This window comes from Pipistrellus kuhlii, unplaced genomic scaffold, assembly GCF_014108245.1.
Source record: "Pipistrellus kuhlii isolate mPipKuh1 unplaced genomic scaffold, mPipKuh1.p scaffold_m20_p_20, whole genome shotgun sequence".
NCBI classification, from domain to species: Eukaryota; Metazoa; Chordata; class Mammalia; order Chiroptera; family Vespertilionidae; genus Pipistrellus; species Pipistrellus kuhlii.
This window is the reverse complement of record NW_023425516.1, coordinates 19,629,420-19,654,392: the sequence shown is the minus strand read 5'-3', so window position 1 is coordinate 19,654,392 and position 24,973 is coordinate 19,629,420. Positions and strand designations below refer to the sequence as shown.

At 45.0% G+C, this 24,973-nt stretch overlaps 1 protein-coding gene and 1 long non-coding RNA gene across 7 annotated transcripts in view; one reads left to right on the top strand and one right to left on the bottom strand.

Moving 5' to 3' along the window:
* Positions 1-5,632: 5,632 nt before the first annotated feature.
* The window catches only part of HORMAD2 (HORMA domain containing 2), a 49,329-nt gene continuing 29,988 nt past the window's right edge, over positions 5,633-24,973 (bottom strand). For all 6 annotated transcript variants that reach the window (XM_036449730.2, XM_045585709.1, XM_045585707.1 and 3 more), the window contains one exon: positions 5,633-6,597. In XM_036449730.2, the coding sequence (XP_036305623.2) occupies positions 6,487-6,597 (111 nt within the window). In that variant the 3' untranslated portion in view covers positions 5,633-6,486. The remainder of the gene's footprint in view (positions 6,598-24,973) is intronic.
* Positions 11,275-18,765, top strand: LOC123652860. Its single transcript, XR_006742393.1, has 3 exons — positions 11,275-11,361; positions 11,717-11,939; positions 18,438-18,765. It is a non-coding gene; the product is annotated as an uncharacterized LOC123652860 (long non-coding RNA).

Sequence of the window (24,973 nt, the reverse complement as noted above, 5' to 3'; positions counted from 1 at the left end):
CCACCCCGTGTCCCCACCCCGATGGTCATAGCTTAATTACGACAAGACAGGCCCGATTCTCTCCTAAACCATCACTCAGTCTCACCGTCGAATTCATGACATTTGCCCAGTGGGAAGGACCCTTGCCCCCTGGCAGACTCTGCCCCTGCCACGCCCAGGCGGGAATGCCCCGGGCCAGCGCCTGCCTGCGGGTGCTACGTGCTCCGGGAGGAGCAGAGGACGTGAGAGCGGCTTTGTGGTGGATAATCAAATAATTGTGAAACTGTTCCCGACCGGCAGGAGATAGGATGACGGGGCGGAGTGCGTGCAGAGGGAGTCCACACACAAGCGAACCCCTGAGCATGCTGCCCGTCGCCTCGCAGACGAGAGGACCCGATGGATTGAGCTCATTTGTCGTTTTGTAATAAAACATGGTTTGGCCCAACCACCGACAGAAAGAAATTAAAAAATAAAAAGGAAACAGCCCCGAGGTGGGTGCCTCCGGGCGGGGCGCCTGCGGGCGGGGGCAGGGGGGCCAAGGTGGCACAGAAAATCATTGAAAACCACAAGATTGCTGTTTCCTCTGGGCCGAGGGGAAAACACGCCAGAAAAAGGAAACTCCGAATCTCTTGTTTACCCAGCTGTCTGTACAAAGTGAATTATTCATGATTAAATGTGAATAATAAACCTATGCAAATATTGGTTGTATTTGCAGTTTGGAGGAGGCTGGGGGAGCGGCAGGAAGTGAAGTCACTTGAAAATGATTGAGCTAACTATCTTTTTTAGAAATAGATCAAGAAAATGCATTTTGATTGTTATTTATATACAATATACACCCTCCCTCCCCCCCAAAGAAAAACACATGGGCTGGATTCTCTTCGGGAGTCCATACCCTGTTGGCGAAACCCAGTTAAATCCTCTTAGTGCCGTGACCTTTATAACATTTCCTTAGAAACTAATTGTGAAAGTTGTGTGTGCGTTTAGTTTTCTGACTGCAGAGGGTTAAAAAGCTTACGGCAGGCTTTCTTCAATAGAATGGGAAACCTTAACTGACAAGTTTCCAAGTCCCGCCGCTTACTGTAAACGCTAACTCTGCATCTCGGTTATCGGCTTTTGATAAAGGGAACGTGACAATAATTCTGATACCGGCCAGCTCGAGGCTACTTATCTTTTCGGTTACCGAGTCGGTTTAACAGTTTCCACTGGAACTGCGAGGCGTGCGGCTCGCGCGGGGCCCGGTTCCACGCGGCTGGTCCCTTCTGAGAAACGCAGAATCCGAGCCAGAGCGAACGGCGAGAGGGGTGTCGTCATCGCGCAGCCTTGGCGACTTTTCAAAGCCGGCTTTGCACCGTGTGTCATCACCACGCTCTCTCGGAGGGGCTGCGGCATGCAAATGCCTCCTCTGTGCGTCCCGCCATCGGAAGTTTCATGAATGATGCTCATGGCACTTCCCCCGCGCCGCATCCTGAGGGCTGAGTTCATTCTGACCCGGGGCCCGCGGTTCAGTTAACCACGTGACAGCTCAGTGCAGGCTCAGGCGGTCTCACTTTGGCTCAGCAAGAAGCCAGTGTCTGGAGGAGGGGCCGGAGGACTGCCTCTCTCCCCTGGCTCCGAGGCTTCGGGTCTCTCCAGAGTCAGGTGACCAGACGTCCCACTTCTGGCAGGACAGTCCCGATTTTTAACGATCTGTCCCGCGTCCCACAGCGGGACTGTCCCGCCAGAAGCAGGACGTCTGATCACCTTCCTCCAGAAGCCCACGAAGGGCTGCCCTCCGGGGGAGCGCTCCGTTGTGATCCGGGCGGTGGCTGCCTTCTCACTGTTATGGTGGGAGCCCGTCCATGGGGGAGTCTCTGCACTCGCGCTGCCGGAATGAGTTCCTTCCCGCGGCCCCTCCCGAGGGAAGGCCCGTGAGCAGCCTCTCCGGAGGCCGAGCCAAACACACTCATCTTTGTTGAGAGATGTGACCAGGGGACTTCACCGCATGCCTTGTGGTTTCCGAATGACATGCACATTCTGGGACCCGGCTGTTCTCAGTAAGGCCTGACCACACCGGCTCTTGAACGCAGAGGGCGAGCGCCACATGTTACAGATTCTTAGAAGCAAGCAGGTGGCGGTGTGCGCCTGAAGGGAAGGGAATGGGACTGCCCGCTGACGAAGGCCTCTGGAGACGGGCTGCCCGGCACGCAAAGCCCCCGCCCCGGCCCCTGCCCCCTGGCTCCTGGACAAACCCATTTTAACAATCTACTGTGGATTTTTTTTCTCTCTCCCTTGATCTTGTCCAATAGTACTGAAGTCTTTCTGTTGGCGTTTGAATATTTTCCATATAGATAGATAGATTGATTGATTTCAGAGAGGAAGGGAGAGGAAGAGAGAGAGAAACATCAATGATGAGAATCATTGATTGGCCACCTCCTGCATGCCCCCCACTGGGGATGGAGCCCGCAATATGGGCATGTGCCCTTGACCGGAAATCAAATCGTCACCTCCTGCCTCATAGGTCAATGCTCAGTCTCTTCTTATATCACAGTCCCTAGGTGAGATTCATTAACAAGCTTCTGTTTAAAAAACGCTAGTGTGGGAGGGCAGCACAGTAAGCTCACCCTGATGCTCCTGTCCATCGGACTGTCCCGAGGGCCAGGGAGATTTGATGTGGGGACAGGAGTGGGGAGAAGCTCAGAGCAGAGGCAATGGGGAGCATGCTCCAGTGCTGGCTGAGCCAGGAGGGGGTGTTGACACAGGCAAAGGCGGCACAGGGATCCGGAGCTCCTGAGACTCAGGAAGGAGACTGGCCAAGTTTTAAAGAATAGCAATTATAATGAACAATTATGACGAGCATCTGTTGAGCATTGGCTGGATGTATGCTGAGCAGTTCCTGTGAATTGCCTCGCTTAATCCTCACAACGGGGTTGCTAGGCAGGCGTCGTTATTATCCACGTGTTACCGGCTGAGTAACATGAGGACTAGAGGATTTATAATTGTCTAGAAAATTGCGGTCAGGTCTTGAAGCCAGAAACCTAGGCTCTTTCTTGACTAGCTTGCTAAAAGGAAGGTGAAGATCTAACTGCCTGCTCACCTAGAGCTGATGAGTCATTAGCCAAATGGAACTTAGGTACCTCAGACTTCTCCCGCCTTCAGGAGTCAGAATATCCAACTAAAGACCCCCCCAAACGTCCACTTTTATTCCAGGTTTCTATCCCTACGAGTTTGAGTCCCCAAGGAAGGCTCCATGCCCTACCAGTCTGTCTGAACCAGCCTGCCTCTCCCCTCCTGCTCTGGGGAAACCCTGTACTGCTGAACCTCATGGCTAGGCCAAGACCAGACTGAGATGTTTAATTGGACTGAGCTCAGTCTACCCGCCCCCACCCCAACACACACAGTCAGTGAGCAGAATTTGTGAGGCCAACACATTCTACAAGAGTCGGTCTCAACAACGCTGACATTCCCAGAGGGCGCACCCTGATTTGTAAAAATGTGGCGCATCCCAGGGGAAGCCACGTGAGCGAATTAGTACCTCGAGTGTCCCCGTCTCTGGGTAGTGTCTTGGCTTTCCAATGCCTTACGGGAGGGAAGGGCCCATCGAGGCCCTCAACGGCGCCCCCATCTCTACCGAAACGGACAACGGCACAGCAAGCCTCAGCCAGGCCTCATGACGCAAACACAGAATCAGTCTTAAAAATAGAAGCGAATCATTTCTAACTTGGGACAAAGAGGGGCGTTTCCTGCTGGTGGAGAGTATGGACTCATACCCTGTGGAGGCCCTCGCCTTAACTCCCACAACCAGAGTGTGCTCAGCCTCCTTTTATCATCTTCCTCCTCTTCCTCCTCCTCCTCCACTAACCGAGGATGAGCTCTGCCATCAGAATCCGTGGGAACCTCTAAGAGCCAGGGCTGCTGGATTTGAAACCATAAATTAACTGAATACTTTAAAACAATGAAAACTGGCTCTAACAGTGAACGTTATTTTTTGAACACACATACACACGCGCGCGCACGCACGCACACATGCCGAACCACTTTGGCCCTGATCACATGCTCAGCTTCGTTTCCAGCCTCTTCCTGGCAGAGATGAGCGGGAGAGTGAGAGAGCCCAGCCGCCAGCGGGACCCGAGAGGAGAAATGAAGGTGCGGCTTCGGTGCCTGCCTTCAAAGAGCGAACCCATCTCTTTCCAGAGAGACCAACTTTCTGTAAAGACAGAAAAACCCCAGATTTCCCCTGCACAATGTTTCACCGATCAGCGCCCGTTTCTAGGCCGCCGTCACCTCATCTTGGCGATCACACCCAGGAGCCACGCACAGCCAGGGCGAGGGGATGTTAGTGTGGGACAGCTCGGGGTCCCCGGCTCGGGGTCCCAGATGCCACTCTTCTCACCAAAATTCCAGCTTCTTGATGAGTTTGCGTTTTACTCATTTCGTTCCTCTGCAGGGCAGAAATGAATAGGCGAGAGGAGAGGTGTTTATCCTTGTGGTAAATCGTTCAGTAAATAAAACTGAACGCCTTCCCATCTTGATAGGGGCTGCATACATTAGCTCTGCTATGTAAAATCAGCTGGCTCACATGTTCGCGGTTCTCAGGTCCCCTGATTACAGATCTCCTTCCCTGTGTTCCTGCCAAGGACAGAGCCCAGCAACTCCTCTCTGTTGCCTCACTCCCTGCAGGAGACGCACGCTTCCCACCGATGGGCATGGACAGCCTTCCTCGGAGAGGGGTGCTCACCGAGACACTAAAATCCCTCTACGCATTTTCTGGAGCGATTCAGATTCTAGACTTTGACTTAAAGGATCTGTCAGCCTTAGGCTACGCAGATGAAATGTGTAAACACAGCTAAATTCTCTTTTTAAGCAAAAGGGTTCCTCTGAGGCCCAGGCTGACTATTCCACAGGACGGCTTTACTTTAGAGTCAGAGGCTGCTGGAGTTTTCGTGAAGCTTCTCTGTGTTCAAACACTTGTGTGGAGGGACACTCACACCTCACAGGGCAGCAGCCCGTTTCAGGATCCTGACAACCTGGAAAAGCGCCTCCTCACACCGAGCCAAACGGGCCTCTGCAGCTTGCAGGAGTTCGGCCTCGGATCTGCCCTCCGGAGAGACACACAATAACCCTAATCCCTCTGGTAGACAGCTAATCTCTTCATACGACTCTCTCAGAGGCAATCGTGGTGACTCAGGCTGCAGTTCCATCCAGGATATAATAAACACAATACCTTTCCCCTCCTCTCCTCCCAGCGGCAAAGCCAGCTTACGTGAGGACACGGAACATGCGGGGAGAGAGAGAACGCTCCCCCGAAGCAGGCCCTGGTGTGAGCCCGGTCCCAGACCCCGGTCCCTGGAAGTCAGAGATGGATGAGCACTGGAGTGACGCTGGGCGCCCCCTCGGATCCTCCTCTTGGGAGAGCTCAGCCTTCTTCCGGAGAAAGCACACCTCTGGGCCCGATGCCCCGATTAGTCTGGCTCAGGGGCGGCAGGCTTCAATCTTTTGTGTCCCTTAGAATCAGGGGGTTTCCCATGGGGCCCCATCCTTGGAGACTTTGCTTCCGTAGAAGTGAAACGGGCCTTGTGAACTCTATTTTCAGAAGCACTCCAGAGCTGGTGTTCTTTCTGCGCTTGGAGAAACATCGATCGAAGCAAAGAAGAAAAGCCAAGCAAGAAAGCAATACCTTGCCTTTTTATTTTTTAATTTTTTTTATTTAACCAGAAAATTTAACCAATGCATTTATTTAAATGTATTTAACCTATACATTTCAGTTATTGGTTCTATCCATTTAAACTAAATCCCATGTTAGAGAATAACAAAAAGAACACTTGAAGTCATTTATAGTTCATTCTATCAAAATTCTTCCAGAAAAAGGGAACTAGCAACCTCATCTGCAGGTTACAGACTGAGGGCTGCTGGGAGGTAAACTGAGGGCTGCTGGGAGGCATTCACCACAGGCCTTACGAGGGAGCCAAGCTCCGGCCCCGCAGCCTCTTCCCCGGCCTCAGGCTGGCCCACAGATCGGGCCCAGGGCCAGATGGGAAGAACCTGATCGTCCAACACTTAGCTGTTCCACCTCGTGACTGAATTAACACAGAAATCACTCCTGGGCAAGCACTCCGCACACATCTGTGCCATTCGGTGGGAATTCTAATAAAGCTAGAGGGATTCCAGGGCACAGGTTACAACAAGTTGGAACATTTCACAGTCTGAGTACCAGGGAGTCTGATTATGCAAAGAAAACCCTCTCTCCTTTCGGAACAACGGCCTGCTTCTCCTCCCGGAGCCGCGCTGGCCCCTTTGTAAACAGGAAGGGCGTCCCATCGCTAAATCCCTGGAAACAAGGCTAGCCCAGGGCAGCCCGGACCGCGCTTCCCTGCGGCCAAGTGAACACACATACCTAATAATTTATCAACTACGGAAGCTGAAGAACAAATTAGGAAAAGGGTGATGATAGGAACTCACTCTCCTACTAGGACTCTTCATGTAGTTTGTCCCAAAACAAAGTTCTTTGGGGATAAGCGTAGCAGAGGCTTCTCATCTCGTTTCCTCTCCAAGGACGATGCGTCTCAGCGGCTCGCTGACCTTCCTCCTCTTCCTGGCGCTCTCCGAACTTTGCTGACTGAGCTCAATGCTCCTTCTCGGGACCTGTGAGAACCGCCAGAGAGAGGCACATTCAGCAAAGGACCTGCCATCTGCACAAGGACACACCAGGCAGGCAGACCGAGCGCTAATCTGAGCGCTGCATAGCGGATCCAAACCTGCCTTCCCGTGGGCCAGTTTGGCCCTGTCCGGAGGCCCCGCTGCCAGCAGCATCTGCGGCTCCCAGTCTCAGCAGCCGCGGGCCTGGAGGCAGCCGTTCAGGGACAGCTGCTTGGCTCTCTGTAGTGGATGCGGCACATCCACCTCTTGAGGGGAGAGTTGTTAGGGTGTGAGGCCAGCAAGGAGCAGGGAAGGGTCAGGCAGATGGAGGGCACTGATCGCTTTAGAGGCGATAGCATCTCAGTCCCATTGAGGTGGCAGAAACATACAGTGTGTCTCTCCTCTCAGGCTTCAGACTAAGGACCTGGGAAGGACCACGGGCCTTCCTTCTTGAAGAGAAGAGTCACTGATTAAAGGGAAGTTGATTAGTGAGTCATCATAGATATACAGTTCTCTCTTGGGCTCAGCCTTGGTCAAGATTTTAGGACTTATTTTTGCTTAACGGAATGAACAACTAGATGTATTATAACCTGTCAGACCATCTCCAATGCCTGGATTTTTTATATTTTCTAGCCACTAGATGGGAGGAAAGGTTTTTCCATGTCCTCTGTTCTTTCTTTGGTAGGAAAATAGAATAAGTATTTTGTTGTTGTTAATCCTCATTGGAGAATATTTTTATCCATTTATTTTAGAGAGAGTGGAAGGGAGAGGGGAGAGAGTAAGAGGAGAGAAACATCATGTAAGAGATCCACATCAATTGGTTGCCAAATAGGGCGTGGAACCTGCAGCCCAGGTACGTGCCCTTGACTGGAATCAGACCCATGACCCTTTGGTTAGTGGGGCCAATACACTAACCACTTAGCAACACCGGCCAAGGCAAGATAAATATTTTTAAGTAAGACTTGTCAGAATATCTACGAGAGGTTCCAACATCATCCTTTTTTCTTTTGTTATAAATATAGGTTATTAGTATTGCTATATTATTACTACAAAATAGTGGGGATGGCAATAAAACATTTAAGTACCATTTAGAACCAAAGGTTGGGTCTACAAATGGTTAACATAATCACTAACTTTTCTTTTAGCTTTAGAAAGCAGTTGAAATTCTGATCTCAGAAACCACAAATTCCCTTTGGCTTAAACTAAGACATTGACAATAGAACTAAGAAAATAAATAGAGCTGCTCACCAAATACATGTTTTGCTTAGATATGTAAAAAGTGAAACCGGTCTGCTCTAAAGGGAGGGAAATAGCAACATAAAAACCCAAAACCCAACTTCTTTGTCACAGCGCGGCTGTCAGAAAAGGTCTGTGCTTTTCACTCCAGTGGCCTGACCCTCATTTCTATCGAGTCTGGGGACACTGAGGAGAAGAGAAAAGGGACATGCAAACCCTTAAATGACAAGCAGGCCTGGTGGTTTAATGGTTTTGTTCTCTTCTTCTTTGCTCAAAAGTAAGCCAGCGTTGTATTATGAGTTTCAGAACTAGAATTTCATTGCGGTGAGTTAACGGCAATATTTTAAATAATGTATCCGATCTCAAGGAGACCAGTGAGGCCTGGGAACTTTCAATCATTGGCAGAAAACCAGTGGGTTCAAAAGTGAGTATGTGATCCATCACGGACTCTTCCTAACACAGATGAACAATCTGCATGAACTACATAAACCACAGATTTGTCCATACAACATTTTCCAAGTGTGTTCCAACCGACTGAGTGTGCACATTGGATGCCAAAGCCAGCAGGCAAGCTGAGGGCCAGCGATCAGGCAGGCTAGACAGACTATCTGGGGGATTTAACATCGGTGATCATCCAATGATTTATAATGCATGTCATATGATACTTTAAACAGATAGCTTTCCAAGTGTTCCTTGTATACAGACTAACCAGAGGCCTCTATGGCCCACTTACCAATGGAGCCTCAGAAGTGGAGTAGCTACACTTATTTCTGAAAAAAGCCCTAAAAATATGCTTTCTGGTGTAGGATACTTCCCTGCTAATATAGTCTCCATTTGGGAAGCCAAAGAGCAGGATTTGCCTTAAGCACAGCTGGCTGGTTCGCTGGCTTGGTAGCAGTCTTTGAAAAGCACTGGAAAGCTGTCTTTTCTTTTAAATGAGCCCATTTATTTCTTTATTCGCTTGCTTTAAAAACTGGTTTGAATATTTATTACTGTTTATCCTGGAGGTTAATGAGACCATATTAGTCATCTTTTTATTCCCAGGTTCCTGGCATCTGGTAGGTGCTCTTAAATTATTGGCTGAATTAATTAATGCATTTTGAAATTGATTGGAAGCCAGGCATTGTGCTGGGCACTGGTATCATATCACTAGTGATATAAAGATGAATAAGACACAGTCGTTATCAAGAACTGACTCTTATAAGGAAGAAGCATAAAGCACATGATCGCAGTCCAATGCAGTACAATATAATTCAATGGCCATAACAGACATTCATTCATCCAGCAATTATTTAGTGAGTGCCAGTGCTGTGCATGGCACTGTTTTAGGTGGTTGGGGCACATCAGTGGCAAAAGAGATAAGCGTCCCTGCCCTGTTGGTTTTACAATCTGTCCATTTTGGGCTTGATAATTTCCAATGGCCTCTCACTGCTTGTAGGATAAAATCCAGAGTCAGTACCTGTGCTTTCACACTGTCAGACTCTACACGTCTAGAGAAGAAGAGGGTCGCAGATTGCCTGTAAGACCCTGAGGATGCCCTATCGGGTTTGGCTCAGTGGATAGAGGATCAGCCTTCAGGCTGAAGGATCCCAGAATCTATTCCGGTCAAGGGCTCGATCCCCAGTAGGGGGTGTGCAGGAGGCAGCCAATCAATAATTCATTGATGTTCTGTATCTCTCCCCCTCTCCCTTCTTCTCTGAAATCAATAACAATATATTGGGGGTATGTGGGGGGCGGGTAGAGAAAAGAAAAGACACTGATGAAAGCTATGCATTCTCTCCTCAGAAAAATGCTGAGAGAGAGAGAGAGAGAGAAACAGAGAAAGAGGGGAATGAAGGAAGGAATTGTTATACATTTCACGGTAGCAGGCCATTTGAGGGGCTCCAAGATGCCCTGAATCCCCCCAATTAGAGTCATTACCCCCGTCCCCGCAGAGCCTGGCTGTGGCCAGCAGTCCCAGGCTCAGCTCTTGTACCTGCCCCTCGCCCTCTGACCTCTCAGTGTCTCACGTCTTGCTCCTTCCTGATTTCAGATTTCTGCACATGATGTTCTTTCTGCCTCAAATGCTCTTTTCCTGCCACCTGCCCGCTCTTTGCCTAATTCACTCCTTAGTCATTCTTCAGATTGCAGATGAAAAATTACTTCCTCAAAGAAATTTTTCCTAACCCCATGCTCTCTTTTTTTAATCCTCACCGAGGATATGTTTCATTGATTTTTAAATATATATATTTTATTTATTTTTTACAGAGAGGAAGGGAGAGAGAGAGCTAGAAATGTCAATGGGAGAGAAACATCAACCAGCTGCCCTCTTGCACACCCTCTTCCGGGGATGTGCCCACAACCAATGTACATGCCCTTGACCGGAATTGAACCTGGGACCTTTCAGTCCGCAGACCGATGCTCTACTGCTGAGCCAAACTGGTTCCGGCTGTTTCATTGATTTTTAAAGAGAGGAAAAGAGAAGGAAGATGCCCAGTTGTCCCCTGTACATGCTCCAACAGGGGATCAAACCCACAACTGAGATATGTGCCCTGATCAGGAATCAAATCTACAACCTTTCCGTGTACGGGATGACACTCCAACCCACTGACCACACCAGCCTAGGCCCGATCATATGCACATAGTAGGGGCTCAATATATATTTTTCAATGAGTGAATGACTGTTCCAAGAGCACCTGCCAGCAGCGCAGAAAGGTATTGGAGGCATCAAGCGGATGCAGTGATGAGTCACGCCAGTGTAGCAGTCAGGTGGTAACTCGGGTGGCAGTGCAAAGTCAGCAGTGAGAAGTATTTAGAAGGTAGGCTCAGAAGACTGGCCAATTGCATATGATGGTGAAGGAAAGGCAGGTATGTCAAGAATGACTCCAGTTTCTGGTTGAGCTAACTTCACAGATGGGGGTTCTGTTCCCTCGGGTAGAAAACCATGGGCGCTCTGAACCTATTGGGTTTGGAATACCGTGAAGCCCAGTGGCCTGAGAAGAGGCAGCTGCGTGTGGAAGTGAGTGCTCGGGAGAGAGGTCGGGGCTGGAGATGTCAATCTGAGCGTCATCAGCTCATTAATGCCATGGGTGTGGAGAACTCACTTATTGAGAGATGAGAGCGTGAGAAGGGAAAGGGGCCAGGACATAGCCCAAGGAGCGCCAACAGAGAGATTAGGTGGAAGACGAGCCAACAAACAAAGATAAATGGCCAGCAGGTTGTCACACAGGAAAGCCAAGGGAAGAGAGATTGTGGGCTCGATCCCCAGTGCGGGATGTGCAGGAGGCAGCCAATCAAGGATTCCCTCTCCTCACTGATGTTTCTCTCTCGCACTCCCTCTCCCTTCCTCTCTGAAATCAATAAAAATATATTTTTTAAAATATATTTTTTAAAAATTTGCTCTTCGTTTTACAAACATTTGAATGCTTATCACAGTGTAAAGGCAGGAATGGGTTTTTTTTCCTTTTACAGATGTGGAAACTTGAACCCACACCTCCCGATTTCAAATTCAGTGCTCCTCATAACTTACCTCTTCAACCAGATGGGAAAACAGAGGTAGGAAACTGTAAGTGAGGCCATCAGAACTCTATGTAGGGTTCACAGGTTTCTATCTAGGGTTGACCTTTTTTGGACATAATCTACTGGGACCTCACACTAAACACAGCCAAAGCCAAATTCTTTTTTCCCCCTTTGTGACCAGTTTTTCCTTTGACTTTTCAATACGTGTTAATCACCATTTCCCAGTCATGAAAGGTCAAAGGCATAGTCACTGTAGATTCCTCCATCAGCCCCTAATGCCTACTCAGAGTTCTTAAATGAGTAAATGGAATAGGGCAGACAGAGCACCTGGTACAACATCACACATGCACAAGTCATTCAGGGACTGATGACTGATCATTCCCACCCTCAGGTTTCCCAGATTCCAGCCAGACTGGATGCTGTGGTCAGCTGGAACATGGACACCGTTTTTCAATGTGAGCACCAAGACAGAGACTGGTGGTGCGGCTACAAGCCAAGGGATGCGAGCGGCCACCTAGAGCTGGAAGAGGCAAAGAACCCGTGGCGCCTCCAGAGGGAGTATGGCTCTGTCTGCATCTTAACTGCAGCCCAGGGACATTGACTGTGGACTTCCGGTAAGAGATTAATTTCTAATGTTTAAGCCACCAAACATGTAGTGATCTGTTACAGAAGCCCTAGGAAACTGATATAGTCACATTTCCCAAACATACCTCCTTCCTTTCCTCCTCCTTTATTCTTCCACATTTCAGAAAACAAAAATCTCCTATTACTTACTCATTTTAAATTTTGAGTAATTCCTTTAAGGTCAATCTCTATTTTTATCCCCACAGCACATTTTTGTAATTGTGTTTTTCTGGCAGCATAAATATTTTTTAAGCAATTTGTCCTTTACCTGGGACTGGGTTTTAAATTCTTTAGGAATTCCTTTGTATTTAATATTATGATCTTTAGCCTCTCTCCAATGCCGTATGCAGTGTCTTCCACACAGCAGGTATCAATAATTATTTTACTACCTATTGTAATCACCTACAAAAGTGTTCAATTGCTAAGTTATTAATATATCCTAAAGTTGCACTATTATGGTAGCCATTAGCTATATGCGACCATTTAAATTTAAATTTAAATTTAAATTAATCAAAATTAAATACAATTTAAAATTCAGTTCCTCAGCTGCATTAATCACATTTCAAGTGTTCAACAGCACATGCGAATGTTCAACTCAAGTGTTCACTAGCACATGTTACACATCACAGATATGGAGCACTTTCATCATCACAGGCAGTTCAACTGGACAGAACTGCTTTACAGAGGCAATCTGCTTATACTCCAAGTAAACATGAAGTTTCCTAGGGACCACAGTGATAATAGAAATAAACTAGAAATACTTTTTTTCCCCAAAATGCAAAGACTTATTATTATAAAAATGTCAATTTTCCTAAGATTGTTTTATCAAGTCAATCCAATACAAATAAAAATATACTAATATGTCTGTTGAAACTTTAAAGCTGATTCTATTAGTGAATTAGAAGAGAAAATGTACAGAAAAATCTTTGAAATACTGAAAAAGAAAAAGAACTATGAAGGGGAAAGAGTCACTCTTTCAGATAATAAATTATAATATAAAGTTACAGTAATTAAAGCATAATGACAGTAATACAGAAATAGACATATGGATCAGTGATATAGAATAGCAGTCTAAAAGCAAACCTACGTGTCTATGGGTTTTTAATTTATAATAAAAGTGGCATTAAAATTAGCTGGAAAAAGCCGAAACCGGTTTGGCTCAGTGGATAGAGTGTCGGCCTGTGGACTGAAAGGTCCCGGGTTCGATTCCGGTCAAGGGCATGTATTATACCTGGGTTGTGGGCACATCCCCAGTAGTGGGTGTGCAAGAGACAGCTGATCGATGACTCTCTCTCATTGATGTTTCTAACTCTCTATCCCTCTCTCTTTTTCTCTGTAAAAAATCAATAAAAAATTTTTTTTTAAATTTTAGCTGGGAAAAGGCAGACAATTCAAGTGTTCTCACATTGAGGGGGATGGGAGGAGAAAATCTCAGCTAGTTTAAGGAGTCAAATGTAAAAAGCAAATATTTAAATTTATTAGAAGAAAATATAGAGAATTTTACAACTTCAGCATTGACAAGGCCTTCTTAGCAAGGTATAAAATTATGGAAAGACAACCCATGTTTATAACTTGAAAGACTTAGTATGAATATGTCAATACTATCCAAAGCAACCTATAGATTCAATACAACTCCTGTTAGAATCCTAATGACATATTTTTGCAAAAATAGAAAAACACATTCTAAAATTCATATAAAATCTCAAGGGACCCTAAAATTCCAAAACTTGAAAAAGAACAAAATTGGAGGCCTCGCCTTTCTTCCTGATTTACTACAACGCTACAGTAATCAAGACTTATGTGTCCTGGCGTAAAGACAGACATACAGACCAAGAGTTGGAATAGTGAGCCCAGAAATATCCCTCACTTATATGGTCGCATGTCAACAAGGGTGTCAAGAACACTCTCAATGGGGAAACTAAAGTCTTTTCAACAAATAGTGTTAAAAAGGTAAAAATAAAGTGGCACACAACAGAAAAGATGGAACATATTTCCTGAGATGCCACAGTCTGAACAGGACTATCTGTTCAAAGTGTTATCCAACAGAAATAGAATGTGAGACACAATTACAAGCCACATATATAATTTTAAAATTTCTTACAAATATATTTTATAAGAGAAAAGAAACAAAATTAAATTTCAGTAATTATTATTTAATCTAATATAAAATATTATTTCAATATGTAGTCAACATAAAAATTATCGAGATAGTTTATATTTTTTTCTTAATACGTCTTCACAATTCAGTGTATATTTTATATTTATAGCGTACTCAACTCAAATTAGCCACGTTTCACGTTCTTAATAGCCACATGTAGCCAGTGGCTATCAAATTGGACAGCACATAGCGTGTGCTGTGTGAGTGTGTGCGTGCGTGTGTGTGCACACATTTTAAATATGTCAAAGATATTAAATGTATTTATTGGTAATTTTAAAATTACCAATATGATAATATAGTCATGTGTAACTTATATAATTAAAAATATAAAGTTACACATTAATTTGCTTATTAATTTTGTTAAAATTATGTCTTTTATTACTTGATATGTTTATCATCAACATGCTTATTACTTCAACTCCTTATTTTCCTTTATTTCGATGTGATGAAAGATTATGAAACCATTTTTATTTGTAAACTGAAAGGTAATGAATGAATATAAAAACACCTTAAAGCTTATTTGGCTTACCTTTCACAATTATAAAACATTTTAAAATATTAGATTTTTTTTTTCCATGGAAAAATGTGTTTCTTTCCTAGTTTCAAAGGCCTGAGTAATTCACTATTAATTCAGTGGTAGCTAACAGGAGACACATAAGACACAGAAAAACATACTCAAGTACACACTTGAAGTAATTATCAAACGAAAACGTTGTCCTCGGTTTGCGGCATGCGGGAGGAAGCCTGAGGCAATGCATGATGATGTTAGTGGATGTACTGAACTTGACATAGGTTTGCTGATTCTTCAAAAAAGAGATGAACAGATAGGAGCTTCAGAATTGGAAACGTGAGAGCCTGCTTCTCAAAGACTCGCTATGTAGGTCATTTACTCAGATCGGAGCCTCCACCAGTTACGCAGCAAGTGTTGGAAGGAACACAGCATAACTGTAAGGACAGAGATGACTCCAGAGAGAGCACTATCAAATATGCAAAGAGAGGGACCACTCTGGGTGGCAGACTGAGATGGAAGAGCCTGCCAGTGTGCTAGCCACATCCCGGGTCGTAGCTGCCCACTCTCGCAGGCAGGAAGAAGAGGGCAAAGCAGATGACACTGAGGAACGCGCAGCCTCTGAATAGTTCTTTGCACGGCGGGCAGAGCAGCAAAGACACACTCACTAAGTCAGAGCTGCACTGTACACTGGCCTGAAGTTCACTTGAGGAGAAAGAGATGAAAGAAAAACAACCCCCTAACGAGAAGTCGGTGGGTGTGTAGAGGGAGGATAAGTTTTACATGAGGAGCAGACACTTAATTTTTATTTTCCTTTCCCAGCAGACACTGAAACATCTTCAGTTTCTAAAACAAAATGAAGATAAGCATACCTCTCTTTTTGATCACTATTACTTTTAATATATTTGAATCATTTCCTGTAATCAACAGAATTTTCTATTTAGTTCATGTCTATTTCATGGCCTGCTTCCATTTCCCATTTATTTCAATTACTGATATAGGCCCACGGAATGAGATGCAACAGGTGAAATAAAGGTACAGCGAGATTTCCCCCAGAAAGCAACCACTTTTACTAGTCTCTTTCATTTTAAAATCAACTTGACCACTAAAAACTGAAACTGCTAGAAAAGTCACCACATCATCTCTTCTAATTGTCTTACTAAAGCGAAGCAGGGCCCTAGCCAGTTGGCTCAGTGGATAGAGCATCAGCCCAAGGGTTGCAGGCTCAGTCCCCAGCCCTGACTCAAGAGGCAGCCAATGGATGAGTGTCTGTAATATCAACATTTCTCTGTCTCTCCTCTTCCCTTCCTCTCTCTGTAAATAAGTAAATAAAAATCAAGCAGAAGCAGGCCTGGCCACCGTCAAAATGAATGAGGAGGTGGAGGTTTTGACCAAGTGACACTCCAGCCACGGGGTCACTCCGGGTCTCATTCTATGGAGGTGGGCTTTCTCCCCATGCCCCCCACCCTTCCCCATCTGAGACCACGTGCTTTCCTCAGGACGAAAGGAAAGGAGGGGCAATCGAGGCGTGGAAGGAGAAAGCAGAGCCCAGGTCCCGTGCTAGGGCCGGGGGGTGGGCCGCAGGATGTCCCAGAGGGCTGGGCAGCAGTGTCAGGGAGTGAGAACACAGATGTGTAAACAGCACTCTCCTAGCTTCCAGCCCAGGAATGCAGGAATGCAGAGGAAGAGGAGCACGCAGGGAGGGGCTTCGCCATAAGCCCGGGGCTGGTGGAACATGTCTGACCAGCTTCTTCTCCAACTGCACACGTTTTCCCTGACTCAGGAAAGCCTCAGGCTGGGCGGGTGCCAGGCCAGCATGCCACCCTCCGGCAGAGGGAAGTCTTTTGGAACCAACATGGAGAGGAAAAACTAACGACTGTGTGTGTGCGCGCGCACACACACACACACAGACACACACACTGTGTGCACACACACAGTGCACACACACAGTGCACATACATACACACACACACACTGTGCACGCGCGCACACATACACACACGAGAATAAGAATAGAAGTCCTACTGCAGGTCACAATTGGTGAATTGTGAATCAGAGAAAAAATGAGAGCAATTTCAAAAACCTTCCGAATTAGTTAAAATCAGAGCTGCCAGACAAAACCGGTTTGGCTCAGTGGATACAGCGTCGGCCTGTGGACTGAAGGGTCCTGGGTTCGATTCCAATTGGGGGCATGTACCTGGGTTGCGGGCACATCCCCAGTAGGGGGTGTGCAAGAGGCAGCTGGTGGATGTATCTCTCTCATCGATGTTTCTAGCTCTCTATCCCTCTCTCTTCCTCTCTGTAAAAAATCAATAAAATATATATATATTTTTTAATAAAATAAAATCAGGGCTGCCAGGCACTGCTCGCCTCCAGGGGGCGCCACTCACATGGCTGCCTGTTTCCGGCATCCCTGATTGGGGAATGGTGCAGTCCACAATCATACAACCCACATGGCAACACCGCTGGGCACACACACCACTTTCTAAGTTTCCCCTCATTAAGCTCTTACTTGGGATGCAGGCTGTTCCCTTTGGCTAATATTTCCTATGACAGGAGAAAACAAACATTTAGAGCTTTATGGATATATTTTCTTAAAGACCCAAGGTTGTTGAGTACACACTGCAGCGTAGCTATGCTACAGAATATGACCAGATTATATACCTAAAGTATGACACACTGTACATGTTTTCCAAACTGTAAAGATTTTCCATGATGGATAGGGCTGCCCAGTTTCAAATTAAACACTATTTATTTAGAGACACGGGGCCATTTCAAACCAGGGTGGGCCGAGAGCCGAGGAGACTGGAACTCCTGTCGCAGGGCCTCTGGCACGTTCTACCCGGGCCTTTCAGAGTGTGATGATGAAAAGTTGAAAGTTTCTCTTTGTTTTAGAAGAGTTTTTCGGATCTCCTTCCTCCCCCTCTCCCGCCACCCTCAGAAAGTATCTCTTTCACTGCCATTATCGAATTCAGCAATCCAGCAGAAATAAAAGAATCTAAAAATGAGACGTGAGACATGAAACTGATCTTGTGTTTCAAATGATGCCACTGTAGTTTGTAACTTCTGGTTCTAATATTCCTGATTAGGAAGTGTCTAACCAAGTGAGATCAAGAAATATTAGTCATCAGTAGATAGGGCTGTGCTTTGTTCTCTTCTCCGCTTTGAATTAACTGTTGAGTCTACGGGAATCAATCTTTTAAGTTTTGGGTGTGTGTGGGGGGTGGGTACTGAGCTCATTCCTGGTGGTTTTAGAATTTACCCACATTTTCCCTTTTTGTGGAAATATTTACACTGGGGATTTCCACTAAGGGAATTAAAATTAATTGAGCTCTTTCTTTTTATTATAACAGCTGAGGCCATATTTCTATTAGTGTCTTTTTTCCCCCTTGCCCTACATATGAGACTCAATCTCAGGGTTCTCATGAAATATTACATATGTAAAATAAGGTAATATATGTGGAAATGTTTGGCACACTATATGGTACATGCTAATCACCCAATAGAAATTGAATATATGGTTGCTCTGAGTGAAATGTGCTCTGAGCTGGTATGGGGATTTTAAAAGATCTAATTTATCTTGGTTTATAGGAAGTATAATGGAGCCCTGGCTGATGACTCAGTTAGCTGGAGCATCATCCTCACACCAAAAGCTGCTGGCTCATTCCCCGTCAGGGCGCATGCCCGGGTTGTGGGTTTGACCCCCCAGTTGGGGCATGTATGGGAGGCAACCAATTGGTTTCTCTCTCACACTAACGTTTCTCTTTCTCCTTCTCTCCCTTCCTCTCTCTAAAATCAATGAAAACACATCCTTGGGTGAAGATTAAGATAAAGTATAAGTGATAAGTGAGATTATATATCCAGTAATGAAGTCTTCAACTTCAACTATCAGCTACGAATGTCTAGTTCCTGTAAATGCAATAGCAGAAGATGAGCTAGATATGCTTGAAAATGCTTAACTTAAAACGAATGGCAAGAGTGTGGAACCCAGAGACACTGAAAATGGGAATGCAGACAAACTGCAACACCCTCTCAGATCCCACCCAAGAAGCAACGAGTAAGCCTGAAAACTTGTCCAGCTGGGTTTTTTGGTTTTTTCACGGTATGGTGTAGAGACTGAGAAGAGGGGGGCCGGGTTCCATCGCTGGCTTTCCAGTTTCCATCACAGAAAAACAGGGAGGGGGGAATGTGTGCCATGCACCGAACAGCAATGCTTTGAGGATTCATGACGTAATGTCTGTGGAGGCTGGAGCTCCTTGGAAAAAAGACACTACATAAATATGAAGCAGTATTAATATTTAGGCTCAGTCCACAACATGAGACCCGCTCTCCCTGGCCCATGAGGTCATGCACAGACTTGCGAAGTGTGCTCACATGCCCACAAAGGCGTGTTGTTAGCTGCCGCGCAAGTGGACTGTGCAGCTTATCTGACCCACCTGGTCGGGGGGCCATGGAGGGATGTTCCCTGTCCGGGTCTCCAGAAGGAACAGACAGAGAGTGCTCCACTCCCAGAGGAATGAGCCGTGGCCAGAGCACTCAATAGCATTCAGGGCTTCCCAGGAATGCGGTGGGAGTTTGGGAATGCTCTGGCTTAGAATGAAACAAAAGTCCAGCCCATCACATCTGGATTCGGAAGAAAGCCTCCATGTGGCTTTCTCAGAGGAAATCTGAAGGCAGAGCAGGACTGAGAAAGCTACTTCTTGGAAGGGTTAGTTTCTATCTTTATAGGATTTGCTATCTTTGTAGGATTTGGAGGTATTTTTGTCCTGGGAAAGCTGTCAGCTCCAGGAATTGTCTCTCTGATAGCAACATTCTGATTCCTCATCAGAGCCTCAATCTGTGACATGCTTATCGAGGGCGATCTTGCAGAGGTTTTAGTTCTGAAGTTTCAAAGAACAATTAATTCGATGTAGACACTGCCTTGCGACATCTTGTGGTTTAACTCAAGGACAATAATGCTTTTATGGCAAAATATTTGCATCTCTCTGTTTTAAAAGATATCATTAATTTGGATCCAAGGGTCCTCAGGCATCAGAAACCACCATATTCAAAACGCAAGTTTCATAAACTTAATCATCTTTAGCACTTCACAGTGATTCTGAAGCTGTCTAAATACCAAAATATTTGAACAGATGGAAAAAAATGTGAGGAATCTGTTATCTGGATGTTTGTTTCCACGTTGACCTAAGTTGGGTTCTTTCGGGTCTGATCTGGCTTTCTGTTCCCAGATTACAATGCTATTTCAGACTGACCCGTGTGCTTTTTAAGGGAAGGGAACAGAAATGTTACAGCCTTCTCCACGTGGAGCCAAATCTCCACTAACTAGAAAGTCTTTGCTAAATAAAACACTGACCTTCTTTCTTCCTCTTCCCATCCCTGGATGAGCAGCTTAGTCCCAACGCCAGAGTTAGGCGGGGCCCGAGTCTGAGCAGGTGAGAAGGGTGCCCGTGTGGAGAGCAGGCCTGGCACGGAGGATGAGCTGACGGCGTGAGGAGGCCTCATCAGTGACTCGCAGTGGGTGTGAGAGGGAAGGGGTCCAGGGTAGGAGAGCCAGCACCCTGGAGGGTGGAGATGGACACCTGTACGTGTGTGGGGAAGGTGGCAGGGTGGGAGTTTGCTTGCACTTGAGGGGATGATTAAGTAAATACGCTAAGCATAATGGGAGCTAGGTTCCTCACGGAGGGAGAAATTACAAATATGCAAGTGAGAAAACTAGAATAATTTTTATAGAATTGACTCAGAATTGTCAATATAGGTGTGAATTCTGTAATATAGAGACATAAATGTAGTTGTGTGTGTGTGTGTGTGTGTGTGTGTGTGTGTGCGCTTACACATATTCTCTAGCTCTCACCACTGCAAAAGTCCACATCGTGGTGACTAAAAGGAACCACTGAAAAACCTTGGAGAAATGACTGCAGAAAGTTGTGCCAAACTTGCTGTGCCAAAGTGTAAGGAAGTGGGGCATGTAAACACACACACACACACACACACACCAAAAAAAAACAAACAAAAAAAACAGCTGGAAGGGTCTCCCACTAGCAAATTATGAGACAGTGAGAGCATCAAAATAAGTATGAGTAATGGATAACATAGGCACCCATAATTAAATAATAAATAAATGGGAAGTTTAATAAAGATCAGGCTAATTTACATAGTTTCAAAGAACTTCCCTACCAACTACTTATTTATTACAAAGAGGAAGAAAGTACTTGGAGAGTAGAGAAGCTCAGCAGAAACTACCTTAATCAAGTGAGCCAAATAAACGTCACCAGGAATGGACAGTTCCCAGTCCAGTCATGTGTCACCTGACAGGAAGCAGTGGGCACCACGTCTGCAGGATTCTTGAAAAGATGCACACCCTGAAGTTAGCCATGCAGAAAGACCAGACAAGCCCAAACTGACCTTCTCCAAAAGAACTGGCTCGTTCTATACATACATGTCAAGGTCATGCAGGCCAGAGAAAGCATGAGGAACTACTCCAAACGAGAGGCCAAAGACATTTCACAAGTAAAGCAGCATGTGCTCGAACCCGGACCCATCTGCCCGAACGGCCATGACTGGGACAGCTGGGAAGGCGTGGGTGGAGCCTGAGGGTCAGCTGGCAGCAGTGGTCAGAATGACCTCCCTGCCTCCCAGGCTGTGGTTCAGTAGGACGCCCAGGCTCCTGGGCCCCGCAGGCTGCGGTGATCTGGAGTTGGCCAAGCAACTGGCTCAGAAAAGCGCATCACTGTGCCGTGCTCACAGCTGTAAGTTAGTGTTTCAAAGAAAAATAAGATCAAACTAACTTATTATTTTTTAAAAGACTGTACAAATCCTTATTTTTTCCTGTTGTTATAATGCATATTCTACAGACAACTGTTGCAGACACTAAAGCCATGGAAGTCAAGTAGACATGAGCAGATCGATATCTTTAAAAGATGACTCAGTGCTTTGTGTCAAAGACACTGTGAGGGCAACATGAAGAGAGGGAGGCCGGTGGCTAAGGGCTAGCAGTGAGAGAGTAGTAAGTGGTCCGATTGGAATCTACTGTCCCAGGGAGCTCCCTGGCCTTGCTGGCAGACTGGAGGTGGGTAACCAGGAAGCAGAACTAAGAGCGGCTCTGAGAGTTAGTCACAGGAGGTGGGTAAATGATGGTGTCATTTACTGAGACTGCGAAGACTGAGGGAGTGACTGCTGATGGGAAAATCCTGAGAATTGGGTGTCAGACAGTGGAGTGGTATGGATGGACACCCGATTAAAGTAGGATAAAGAGGACAGAAAGCAGGAGAGTGGACACAGCAAGCACAGGCAATTCTCTTGCAAGACAGGTGTGATTTGGCGCCAATGAAAGAAGCGAGAGCAGTGTGTTTGTGAAGATGCAGGCAGAAATTAGCTTGGCTTATTCTCGTGACAGTAAAAGAACTGACGTAACAAGGAAGGGAACGTGTTGGGTAAGAGTGGGAAATAAGACAGGTAACACAGAGCCAGATCATGAGCCGCCTGAAAGTCAGTCAGAGGTGTTTAGACTTGATGAAGTAGGAAGCAGGAGTCATGAGACACTTTAATTAGGGAAGTGATCTGACGAAAGTTATATTAAAGACGATCAGATGGAAGTGGTATGTGGGAGAGAGCAGGAGGCGGGGGGAGAGCCTGAGGCGGTGGCAACGATTCAAATGTGAGAGGATGAAGGCCTGGACTTGAGTTTTGGCAGAAAGAACAGGCTGGAAGGGGAAGGCTTGGCGGAATTGCGGTACCTGACTAAATAAGGAGAGTGCTACCAGGATTCTCAACTTGACATTGAAAGGATAAAGGTGATGCTGAGAGGAACTGGGCAGAGAAACTTGTTCTGGGCGTGAAAGGTGGAGGGCGATGGTGAGTAAAAAGATGAGCATACCGGACTGGACATCTGACAGCTGGGAGACGCCTGAAGCCCTGAGAACGGAAGGACCCTCTCGGGAAGTTACCAGAGGATTGCATGGAAATGAGAGGGCAAACCAAGAATAGGAAGTGAGAGATCTACCACAGGGAGAGGCAAAGAATTCCCTGGAAATCGGTGAAGGGAGATTCCAGGCACCAGGCAGAGAGAGCAATCACGCAGACTTGGTCAGAAGTGAAAAGCTCCAGGCTGGATTTCTCAGTGAGGATAAAATTATTGCTTCTGAGCATCTCAGGGAAGACTTAGACCAGCACTGTCCAGTAGAACTTCCTGTGACGATAACACATTTTATATCTGCACTGTCCACCACAGTCACTAGTCAGAGCACTTGAAAAGTGGCTGGTATGACCGAGGAACTAAACTTATAATTCTATCTAAGTAAAATTAATTTGAATTTTAACCACATGTGGTTAGTGAATACCATTTGGACAGTTCAAGTCTAGATAATCAGCAGAATATTTGAAGTTGAATTAGGAATACGTATAGAGAAAACTAAGAAAATGAAAACAATTATTAACCACCGGGAAAACAAAAACTTATGCAAGAAAGGAAAATCAAGTATGGCTTACTACATAACACAGCTCTAGACAGAATTAGATAGTTATAAAAATGCAAGCACAAGTTATTGACATAACCCAAATTATAAACTGGGAGGCTATTAGGTGGTTATTTTATTGTATCCTCATTTGCCAAATAAGTATAGATATTTTCTCAATAGCACTAACTTTATTTCTCTAATATATCCTTTTTTTACAAAAATATTTTTATTGATTTGAGAGAGAAACATCAATGCAAGAGAAAAACAGTGGTGTCTCTTGGGTACACCCTGATCGGCGGTCACAACTACAACCTGGGTATGTGCCCTTTGGTGCCCAAGACAACCTCAACTAACTGAGCACACCAGCCGGGAATCGCTAATATATTCTGAATGGCTCCACAGCGCTTCATGTTATTGGTCTACCAAAATTTACTCATCCGATCCTCCACTGAGTGACACTTAGGCTATTTCTAATTTGGGACAATTAGACATAGGGCTTCAATAATGAACACTGTGGATCACTGCTTTTTGAAATGCAACTGTAATGAGGCAAAATTTACATACTATTGCATCTATTTGAAGTGTACACTTCTATAAGCTTTCATAAATATCTACAGGGTGCCCTCCAAAATGTATATATATTTTGAGTAATTATAAAGGCAGTGTTTATTAAAATACATTTTGTTTTCAAAATGTAAGAGCTATCAGCTATTAGCATGTGCATACATTTTTGGGGACATCCTGTATATACTTGTAATCACCACAATCAAGCCAGACAACATTTCAGCATCCCGAAGTTTCCTTGTGTCTCTGCAGTAAATCCCCACCCCATCCCAACACCAATTTGTTTCTTATCATTTTAGATTAGTTTTGCTTCTAGATTTTCATATAAATGAAATCATACAGGTGTGTTCTTTTTTTTCTGACTTTTAAAGATTCATTCAGTTTATTTATTTCTACAAATGTCAGTTTGCTAATTTTTGTCTTTCAAGGAAAGTGTCTATTTCAACTAAGTTGTCAAACTTATCAGAATACAGTTTTCACACTAGTCCTTTATTTTGTTCTTAATGTCTGTGGAATTTTGTCAATATCCTACTTCTCATGCTTGATATTGGCAATTGTGTCTTCTCTCTTAATTTCTCAACCAGTCTAGTTAGAGGTTGACCAATTTTACTGATATTCCTTTTGGTTTCAGATTTACTGGAACTTGTTTTATGACCAGAATATGGTCTAACTTGGTGAGTGTTGTACAAACATTTGAAAAGAATATGTATTTGGTAGTTTTGGGATTGTTTTATTAGGGTAATAATACCAAAATTATTGATAGTTCAATTTGGATATTTTCTATTGCTCTACAAGTTCAGTGATCTATTTTTATAGCTTCTAATCTGCTGCTAATCCCATCTAATAATACTTTAAAATTTCAGATATAGTATGTTAAACTTTATAGTCTGTTTGCCTCCCCTCCCGCCCCCTATTTTTAACACTTCCCATTTATCTCATTATTCTATTCATTCATGTTTTTCTTTAAATCCCTGAGCACAGCCTTATCCCATTTCTTAAGTATAACTTACACACAGTAAAAAATAATCCTAATTTTTAGTATACAGTTCTGACAAATGTACACACACACACACACACACACACACATATATATTTCATCAACCCCCAAAACTCCACTATGCCCCTTTGTAGTGAAACCTCACACTCAGCCCTGAAACCTACTGATCTATTTTCTTTTCCTATAGTTTTGCTTTGTAAGAATGTTGTATAAAAGATAAACTGACAGCACATCAGTCTGAGTTTCATAGACCTGTTTCCCAGAAAAAAACTGGTGAAAACTATTTTTAAAAACATAAAGTCTTTGAAATGATCTTAAGGAAATACAGCAAATGAGGAAAGCTC